Source organism: Zonotrichia leucophrys, chromosome 2 (genome assembly GCF_028769735.1).
Source record: "Zonotrichia leucophrys gambelii isolate GWCS_2022_RI chromosome 2, RI_Zleu_2.0, whole genome shotgun sequence".
Taxonomy (NCBI): domain Eukaryota; kingdom Metazoa; phylum Chordata; class Aves; order Passeriformes; family Passerellidae; genus Zonotrichia; species Zonotrichia leucophrys.
Genome location: NC_088171.1, coordinates 16,711,975 through 16,721,965, shown reverse-complemented (window position 1 = coordinate 16,721,965; position 9,991 = coordinate 16,711,975). Strand labels below are relative to the sequence as shown.

General features: G+C 44.9%; 2 protein-coding genes across 8 annotated transcripts in view; one reads left to right on the top strand and one right to left on the bottom strand.

Moving 5' to 3' along the window:
- Positions 1-279: 279 nt before the first annotated feature.
- LOC135443629 (microtubule nucleation factor SSNA1-like) lies at positions 280-6,015 on the bottom strand. 3 transcript variants are annotated; one of them, XM_064704044.1, is made up of 2 exons: positions 5,344-5,789; positions 280-4,909 (listed from the first exon to the last, which is right to left on the bottom strand). In XM_064704044.1, the coding sequence occupies exon 2, from the start codon at positions 4,866-4,868 to the stop codon at positions 4,524-4,526; it is 345 nt and encodes a 114-aa protein (XP_064560114.1). In that variant the 5' UTR covers positions 4,869-4,909; positions 5,344-5,789; the 3' UTR covers positions 280-4,523. The 3 variants fall into 3 exon arrangements, with proteins under 3 accessions (XP_064560114.1, XP_064560113.1, XP_064560112.1); XM_064704043.1 differs by lacking the exon at positions 5,344-5,789 and adding an exon at positions 5,880-6,011 and having other exon boundaries at positions 281-4,909; XM_064704042.1 differs by lacking the exon at positions 5,344-5,789 and adding an exon at positions 5,876-6,015 and having other exon boundaries at positions 285-4,909.
- The window catches only part of WAC (WW domain containing adaptor with coiled-coil), a 55,881-nt gene continuing 51,683 nt past the window's right edge, over positions 5,794-9,991 (top strand). The window contains exons 1-3 of one of the 5 annotated variants that reach the window (XM_064704041.1): positions 5,794-5,813; positions 6,821-6,857; positions 8,254-8,449. In XM_064704041.1, the coding sequence (XP_064560111.1) occupies positions 8,311-8,449 (139 nt within the window). In that variant the 5' untranslated portion in view covers positions 5,794-5,813; positions 6,821-6,857; positions 8,254-8,310. Of the gene's footprint in view, positions 5,814-5,968; positions 6,088-6,303; positions 6,437-6,516; positions 6,695-6,820; positions 6,858-8,253; positions 8,450-9,991 lie in introns of those variants that run through there. The other 4 variants (XM_064704037.1, XM_064704040.1, XM_064704036.1 and 1 more) reach the window with 4 other exon arrangements.

Below are 9,991 nucleotides of genomic sequence, written 5' to 3'. Positions count from 1 at the left end.
ATTTATAAGTAGTTAAAGGGCAAAGAACACAAAAAAAAATCCCAAATTTAAAAAAGGCAGAGAAATGGCCATGGTGCCTGACTCCACCCCAGTAAAATAACAGACACTGACAAAGCAACTGGTGCACAAATTTATCAAAGGCTAGTCTGTCCTTCACCCAAGAAAGAAAATATTTACATCTATATATAAAAACACACACATACATTAAAGCTAGAAGAGCACTCTGATTTTAGGAAAATTTGCCTATTCATCTGTTAAGAAAACCACCAACACACAAGTAAATCAACACTACAGTATTTATTAATAATTCTTTGCTCATTCCTGAAAAGGAAGAAATTAAAAAAAGAAAATAAATTGTAAAAAAATAACTGTTTTGTCTACTTCTTGCATAAAACCCCAAGAGTCTAGGATCTGCTCAAAGTTAAGGCAACAGCCACAAGCTACACCTTATCACTGAAATCTCTCCTAACCAGCAAAATCATCTAAGGAGTAACAGATATTGGTCTTCTGCACAAGTCTCATCTGTATGATGAACTAACTGTAGACATTTAATCCCTTGGCTAACAATCTTCTGAATGTTCTTGTTACAGAATTACCAGTTCAGCTTAATCCACTTACTGGATTTGGAGTGGAACACACCTGTACCCCAAGTACAGATGGAAATGTCATTGTACCCCTAGATGGAAATGATTCTCAATTCTGAAACAGCAATCCAAGGTCCTGGGCTTAGACTACAGCTTGCTTCATTGTTTAAATGTACAATTCTTTGGCTATTTGAAGATGCCTGGTCTTCCTAGTCTGAAGAATTCCTAGTCCAAGGAAACAAATCTCTTGCATTCGCCAAAAGCCAAAAGCCTGCCAATCCTTTGCCTAAACCCTCCAAGGTCAATCTGACATACAGGCTACATCAAGCACACACAGAACTGGAGGTTCTTTATAAAACCTGAGCAATTCCCTGAGGACTGTTCATAGGAGAGCATCCAGGACAGGAAACAACATCCTGTGGGAGCCTGGCAGCACACTTACCCAGCAAACAGGAGGCTCAGATTGCACAGCCTCCGCTGGAACAGAAAGAAATAAAAGACAGAAAAATAAAACAAAACACAGATTGCCTCTTTTGCTGACCATCCGTGGGCTTAAAGGAAAGGGGAGAACGTCCAGAGTGCAGATGAAGCTCAGATGATTTCTGGAATTTGATTTATTGGGTAGCAAGAACTGTAGGCAGCAGCTCAGTAAAGTACACTTAGAGCAGGCAGGAATCAGGAGAAACTCCACCTCTCTATCCTATCCCCTCATGCTCCAGTCTTTCCTAACCAGGACTTCACATTCATAAATTGTCTTTATTCCCTACCCTTAAAATCAGGGTGAACCCCCAGTGCACTCACCTCCATTTCTGTAATGTGACTAACAGAAACTGCATGTGGGAGGTACCTGAACAGCTGGGTAAGGACACTCGAAAAGAGGCAGTAACGGGGTGTGAATGGCTGCTGGCACAAGCACTTCACCCAGTGCTTCCTATAACCACTTCCACACAGAAAATAACTTTACTCCAACATACCACCCACAAGCAGTTTCTTTGGTAACTGCCAAAATCTCTTCAGTTTACTTGCAAGGAGTCAACAGTCAAATGTTTTGAAAAAACTGTTGATCATTAGTGTGTTAAGTGCTGGGCACATTTGAAGAAGCATTGCTATAAAAGCAGGGAATCATCAGATCTCTTCCAGTTTTAGCTTCTGTTATTTGGAAGCCAGGTAAATTGCCTTTACATAAATCAGGACTTTAGACAACTGATCCAGATGCATTTCACTAAACCTCTGAATCGGGCACAGAGAGGAGTTTCAAAAACTCTCTTCACATACTCAATAAGATACAGAACACTCAACACAGCAGTTTAGATTAGAAACCCAATTTTTGACTGCAACCACTCCAGTAAAGCACCAGGTCAAACTCAGAGAGTCATAAAAATTCAATACAAAAATTAGGTTAGGAATAAGTATACTTTAAACTTAGGACCTGCCTTATTCCAGGTAGAATTTCTGCTTCAGGCTATCCCTGCAGAGCTGCTGCCATCTGCAATTATCACTTCTCTTCCAGCAATACTTTGGACCAACTAAGTCTGCATGTCTTCTGAACAAAGTGAAGTTGTTAAACAAAAGCTATTCATGTCAAGATTTCTAGTGTCTGGAAAAGCAGTGAAAAAGGTTACCACGTCAATAAAAGGGCTCATTTGGGTAAATACAGAATATAATGCCAAACACTAGTTCTGAGTAGCAACTTTGCAGGTGCAGGATGACTGCCACACTAGGGAGTCATTCTAAAAATAGCAGGCCCTAGATATCTATTATTTCTCTCCACTTTTAAATGTGAATTTAAATGCAAACTTTAGATTGGGATCACTGAATGGAATTCTAGCAACATTTCAGCTTTTTATTTGAATGTTGGGAAGCCCCCAAATGTGCATAAGTACTAGTCACCAGTTACATTTTTCCCTTAGTGTTTTTAGTAAAAAAAAAAAAAATCAAGCATCTCCAGTTATTTAGTTTTGACACCATAATAAGCTACAAACTAGACATAATAATGGCTGTGAAGTAGATTTCTTTAGTCTTTTAAGGCTTCTCTTAATGCTTCTTCAGTTTTATCAGCTTCACTAGAACAAGAAGCATTATTTATGATTACTCTAAGGCAAACAAACCTGTAATTATTGTGTGAGACCAATACTAGCAATTAACTTTACTGTTCTCTATAAATGAGCCTTCTATGATACAAATTGCTTTTCACAATTTTGAGTTCCAGTGCAGCTAATAAGAAGCAGCAGCTTACATTTGCAACTCAAAGTTCTTGCTCTTTAGGTAGTACTTTTCCTGAATCTTCCTATTTCTTATAAATCAGTTATTACTATGAGTCTAAGGGCAGACAGAATGTCATGAAATGTCCAGTCAAATAAATCACTTTTTTGCTACTAAAGAGAGCAAAATTTTCGTGTTTCCCCTCAACATAAACCAGGTGCTCCTGAGTGCTGCAGCACCACAACAGCAAAGCCCCTGAGATAATGTTCTTTTATCACCTCTGCATTGCCCACCAGGAATCCCCCAGAGGGAAGCCCCTGGAAATGCCAGACAAGTAAACTCTGATGAGCTCAGTCACACTCATCCCTGATGTAGCTTGGCAACCAGAAGAACATAAAATTTGCTCTCTATTATTGATGAAGAGCTATTACCAAGATTATTCACATCTCCATTCCCTCTGTATGTGCACCTGACAGACACACCACTATCAAGTCAGGAGATTTCAACTGCACTTCTTTCAATTGAATTAATTGGTATTGAATGAAGATTTGACAAGACACAGTTTAAAAAGTTACTGTTGTAACACACAAATAAGTGGGACAAAATGCACGTTCACATGCACACACTGCTGAGAGAGATTTCTGCAGAACAGAGAGGTTCAGCAGAAACAAAAAACAGCATTAAATTGAAATTTATGCCATGCTGTTATGTCACCCCTGATCTCTAAGCTAAGTTCTATTTTGATGTCCTCTGTAAGAATGGCTGATAGCTGTAAACCACTTCTCATTTTCTTCTTTCACCTTTCATTTGTATTTCTTTCACATCATTTCAGGGTGTTCATTATACTCCACAATCTTACTACAATTATTTAACAGATCAGTATAGAGCTAAAAGGCACTAAAAAGGCTTTCAGACATTCTATTCTAGCTTTTAGCCAGGATTATCTTCTTTGGTCATGTATTTACCTCTGTATTTTTAACTGGACCCCAGCGGTTTTTCAGGACTTTTTGTTGCTACCGACACATTTTTTACCCCCAAGTGAGTTACTGGTCCAGCCTTCCCAGTGTAGCTGTCTGCACTTGCACCAAACCTGACTTTCACTGCAGCACACCTCCTTTCTAAATAAGGCTTTGAAGAACAGCCTCAGAAGAGGCATGAACCACATACAGTGCTAAATTTTAAGCCCCCATGCCCTGCAATACTCCTGATTTCTCACCTTATCCCTCTATTATTGAAGTAGGCAATCACTGCACGCAGGGCTGTCTTTGTGCATGCATCAGACAGAACTCCAAGCTCCTAGAGGAAGCTGAATAGCTCATTTCTACTTGGTGCCAGCAGTAAAGCCTAAGCATTTGTAAAGTGAAAAGAAGTAGCATCTCACTGACTTGCATCCACTAGTTTTCAAAGAATCATTTACTGGGAGCCATTTGAAGTCAACCAATAAAACAAGCCTTTTTTCTAATCCTTGAAGCACAATGGTGTCAAAACTGACAGTCTCCCATCTACCTCAACTACCTATCTGCTACTTTTTGTAGTGTTCAATTAATTAGATTTTTTTAAAGCAAAACGGCAACTTTATTTAATCTATTTTTCTAGTGCATTTGAAAATAATAAAACATACAGAAAGACTGGAAGAAAATCCCTCTCTGCTTACACTGTGGCTGTAAGGTTCTGTGGCTGACCACATTTCTCACCTAGTGGAATTTTAGCACTGCAGAGTCCAAACATTTGACTGTTTCACGTTACATTGCTTTTCAGATCTGGTGAATGCTTTAAGCTTCCCACTTCCTTCTTCAGGACATTAAGTAAAGTTCTAGAGCTATCCAAAATCTTCATGTAAGCAGCTTCAGTTTCAGCAAGTATTTTATCAAGCTCATTCCGTGAAGCCACTTTTTGGGCCAGGTTTTCACATACACACTCCAGCTGTTCACTGAGGACTTGGATTTCATGCTGGAGTTTATTCTTTTCCTCTTCTGCTTGCTGGATTTGTTTGTTCAGTTCTTCTTTCTGCATACATAAATCTTCAATGCATTTCACTAGTTCATTATTGTAACCCTGAAGAACAGCTCCCTGCTGAGTCATCCTGCACTCACTCCCTGAAGTCCCTTTTCAGAAACGGCCTCCTGCACTCAAATGAAAGGAAAATAAACAAACAAAGAAACAGAAACACAGTCTGTAAGATGTTGCAATGAATAATGCTTCATTAGCATATACGGAGCCACAGGACAAGGTGCTCTATTTAAGGTTAACATGCCCATTCCCAGATGTGCCACATCTCTCCCCTTTTCAGGAGGGGAACAGGATAAAACTTGGCAAATGCTCTTAAACCTTTACTGAAAGCTGCTGGTCCCTATGACACTGTCATGGCAACAGTATCAAAGTACTTGTGATATTTATTTATAATACCTTTATACAATCCTGACTACAGGATGCTTTGTACCACAAACTTCGAGGGCCTGGTCAGAAATAAGCAAAAATTACAGAATCACAGAATGGTGAGGGTTGGAAGGGCCTTCTGGAGACCATCGAGTCCAACTCCCTGGCAAGACAGGGTCACCTGGAGCATCCAAGTGGGTTTTGAATGTCTCCGCAGAGGGAGACTCCACGCCTTTCCCGGGCAGCCTAATCCAACACGAGAAGTCCTTTCTCACTGTGAGCTGAAACTTCTGGTGTTTTAGTTTGCGGCCCTCACTCCTCGTCCTTTCACCGGGCACCACCCCGAAGGGCTCAGCAGACACTGACAGCGACAGGGAATCTCCCCGACACGGCGAGCACCCGGAGCTTCCAAACACTGGGATGACGCGGATGGCGTGTGCCGGGCCCACGGGCGGGTGCCGGGCCCACGGGCGGGTGCCGCCACCCACACCCCCACGGACACAGCGGGGCCGAGGCCCGGCCCGCGCGGCCGCCGTCGCAGGGACATTTTAACACCCTCCTCGCCGCAGAGCGCGGCCCCGCGGAACACGCGCCGCGCACAAAATGGCTCCTGTCTGCACATCGCGAGCCCGGGCGGAAGGGGAGGAGGGGGTAGGTAAGAGGAGACCGTCCCATTCCTAGCTCCCCCCCGCAATTCCCCCTGTTGCCCCCACCTGCCTGGCAGGATCGCGATTCCTCCCCACCGAGGGAGCGGCTCTGCCAGCGAGGCCGCGCTGCCCTCGGTTAATCGGCCCCGTGCGCCCGCCAACGACCGCGCCGGCCCGTGAGGGGTCACGGAAATACCCGAGCGCTTCCGAACGTAGCGCCGCCCTGACGGCCGCGCGGAAACGTCTCTCCGGAAAAACGCGATGTTTTCCGAAGACAGGTAGCGCTCGCAAGAGTGGGCCGAGGCGGGAGGGGCAGGGAGGGCCGAGCGTTACGGAAGGAGCCGATGTTTTCCGAAGGGAGGGACTGAAGGGCGTCGTGCTTGGCGGAGGCAGCCGATGTTTGCCGAAGGGAGGGACTGAGGGGCGTCGGGCTCGGCGGACGCAGCCGATGTTTACCGAAGGCAGAGTCGCCCGAGAGCAAAGGGGACAGAGGGGACGGAGCGCGTCGGAAAGAGCCGGAAAGAGCCGACGTTGACCGAGCGCGGCGTCGCCCGAGTTCCCCGGATGTAGTTGGAGCGGCGGCGGCGGGCGCGGCGGGGGGAGGCGGTGGCCGAGTCGGTGCTCCCGGTGTGTCTCAGCGCGCGCGGGGCCGAGCTGCCAGCGTCTCCCCTCTCGAGGCGATGGGCCCGTGAGCGCCGCTCCAGCCGAGCTGCCCGAGCCGCCCCCTTCCCCCGCCCCTGCCCCCGGAGCGCTGCCGCCCCCGCCTCCCCCCTCGGCGCCTGTGGCCCGGCCGCGGCCGTGCCCTCCTGGTCCCCTCACCCTCACACACACAGGCCGGGCATTGATGGTAATGTATGCGAGGAAACAGCAGAGACTCAGTGATGGGTAAATTCACCCCCCCGGCCCCGCGGGGCCGCCCCCCCCACCCCCTCCGCCATGTTCGGCCCGGCCGCGGGGCCGGTAACGGGCGCTCGCTAACGCCTCTCTGTCTTTCTCTCGCTTTCTCCTCAGCTGTCACGACCGCAGGGGGGACTCGCAGCCCTACCAGGTACCGCCGGGCCGGGAGGAGGAGCAGGGGAGGCGGGGGGGTGCTACTTCAGCAGAGGCTCCGGCGGCCGCTGCAGGCCGCGGTGCCGCGGCCGGCCCGGTCCGGCCCCTGGCGGCGCTCTGGGCCCCGGGCCGCGGGGCGGAGAGGCGGCGGCGGTCCTGGAGCAGGGAACGGGGCCCCGGTGCTCGGCCGAGGCCTGCGGAGCCGGGGCGAGCAGGAGCGGCCTACTGCGACCCGTGCGGGCCTCGGGCCTGGGAGTCGGGGAGGGTGCGAGGGGCGGGAGGGGGAGCCGGGGTCTCCTGCGGTGGAGTGGAGATCCAGGAGAGGTGAATGATTTTCTTCTAAAAACAAAAGGAGTCTTACTCTTCCTCCCCCCTCCCCCCCAGCCCCCTCCCCCAACCCCTCCCCAAAGCCCTTTCTTCTCCCCAAAACTGCTGCTGGGGGCTGTAATCTGAGCAGGGCACGAGTTTAGACCCAGACCAACTTGGGGTTGCAAGTGAGGCTTCATTTCTGCAGTTGCCAGCTGCTGGGCATGTTCAGAAGCCATCAAATCCTTGACTTACCGACAATAGCCTCAACTCCTGTAAGGTGGACACTGCACTTTGCTGTGTGTAGTGAAAAAACCCAATTGTCGAGGTTTGAGTCTGTGGAAAGCTGTATGTTGTGATATTGATCTCTGTAGGCCCTGAATTGAACTGTTTTAATGCATTTCTGTATATTTCAATCACTGGAGTGCAGTACGGCAGTCCAAGGCAGCTGTCAGTGACAGTTCACGTAAATGTAAACATTTGCCACTCAGGAGTTCACAGAACCAAGCAGGTTAGAGTGAGGCAGAGCATGTAATTTTTTGGTAAAGACTTTAGAATGAGTTATTACATTACATGTTTTGGCCCTCTAGAATTATTTTTTTTAATTACACGTGTTACAGGGGTGTTAGTACTGAAGAAAACATCACAGAAATTCAAGGTAATGGTGAAACTGAGTGGTCTTGACTAGAGTATAGAGGACATATTCAAAGTTCACACTGATTCAGTGTAACTGTATGTTTGTTTTCCTAATAACAAGTGGAGACTAGTTCTTCTCCCAAAAGTGTGGAAGAACTGGCCCATTTACTGCTGAAAGCGTGTAGTCCATCAGTGAAAAGATAGAGAAACTAGGTTCTTCTTAACAGCAAGTGTTGCCTTGGATGTAATAGTGGGAGAAATTTGCTTAAGTTCTAATTACAGAACTTGTTGCTTTAATGTAGGTAATTAAAACTAGGAAGACTAATGCTGATTTTTTTTTTTAATAGGAAATGAAAATTAATTAACTTTTAAAAGTACTTTTGGAAGAGAAGAAAAAAATCCCAAAATTCTGTATCTAATGTCAGTGCCTGTTTTGTTGTGATGTGTTTCAGGCTCTTAAGTACTCATCCAAGAGTCACCCCAGTGGTGGTGATCACCGTCATGACAAGATGCGAGACACCACGGATCCCTCACCACCAAACAAAATGCTGCGGCGCTCGGACAGCCCTGAGAACAAATACGGTGACAGCACAGGGCACAGTAAAGCAAAAAGTGTGCATACTCACAGAGTTAGAGAGAGGGATGGTGGTAAGTTATCTTAACAAACTTTTACTGAAGCAATCACTAATTTCTCATTAAAATTGGCCAGTATCACTCAGGTGATGTCTTATACTAAATGTGCCTTGTACTCAGCAAGGGTGACTGCAGTGGACCCAAAATGGGAATATAATTGGAAGCAATCATTGAGGCATTGTAACACCTATTAATTTCCTGATTTTACAGCTATGGTAGTTTTCCTTAGAGCCCCAAAGATTAAATAAGCCTTTTTTTTAAATAATTTTAACTAGTATGTCTCATTTATTTAGACATACTGCAACATTTGATAACATGAAATAGTTTTCTGAATTTTCATTAGCATTAGTAATAAATTTTTGCTGTTTTGCATTCTTTTTAATAACTTTGTGTATTGTGGTGCTGTGCTGTGTAGGTACATGCCCCATAGACTAAACCCCATCAGAAATGAAAAAAGCTTCTTTGAATTTAGCTGCTATGTAAAACTCTTAATAGATGATCAAGGGTAGCACATACTAGAGCCTTTCTTGACAGGAGCTTGAAGAGCTGTGTTCACAGTCAAGTTAGCCTCCTGTGTTTTTGCAGGTTTATAAACAGTAGTAATATCCTCAGTATTTTTTAATTTACACTGTTTTGTATCCCTGCTTCCTAGGAAAAGAGTAGGATTTTCCAGATAATAAACAGTGTTAGGTAACAAACAGCCACAGTTTAGAAAATTGCAGTTGCTGTCCTAAATTGGAAACATTCTTTTGTTTTGTTGATTGGTCTTTGTGTCAAGGTACAAGGTGAAGTATTCAAGTAGAGAATTTGGAGCTTGAAATCAGTGTTTCTTTGTTCTGTATAAAGCTATCAAATTCTGATGTACATACACTTTATTGCTGCACTACTTTTACTTGATATAATAGTTATAGTAAAATAAAGGAAGTATCTTTCAAGTACCTTTTTAGGACATACTAGTTTAACACTACAAATGTGTTCACAGGTACCCAATTATTCTTATAAATCCTATTTGTTTTTCCTTCTTTGACTTAATGCTGAGGCTCAGTAGACCACTGTTAATGTCATGGAAGTGTGTAGATGCATTATAAGAACATGCCTCTTTTGTTAATACGCTGATTTTCATTGTACCTGATAATAATTGAAAGTGTAGTAATCTCAGAATTAAATGCATGTGCAATGCCCACATGCTGCTATTCTGTGCTACTTTACGGGATACAGAGGTGTCCTCTTTTATTTTCTGTTCACCTGTCCAAAAATTATTCCCACATTCTCTTGCAATTCTACTTAGTTTTGCTACAGTCAGTAATTTTTTCTGCTTGAACAGAGCTGCATTTAGTGGAATCATGCATATATGAAAACATCTGGAGCATGAGGCTCTATATGGGGAGTACTTCTGCTTATTTGTGTGTTGGAAGTGTGGCAAGATAGGAGAGATATTCTGAAGTCCTTACAAGGTCCAGATGGATTTAATAGCTGGGGAATGGTCTGAAGCATGTATGCATGCATTCAGGATGAAGGAAAAATGAATTATTTGTAGTTTTGTGAATGAAAGGAACA

Bases quoted from the DNA above. Each gene is read 5' to 3' on its own strand.
- LOC135443629 (XM_064704042.1), bottom strand. From the start codon at position 4,868: ATGACTCAGCAGGGAGCTGTTCTTCAGGGTTACAATAATGAACTAGTG.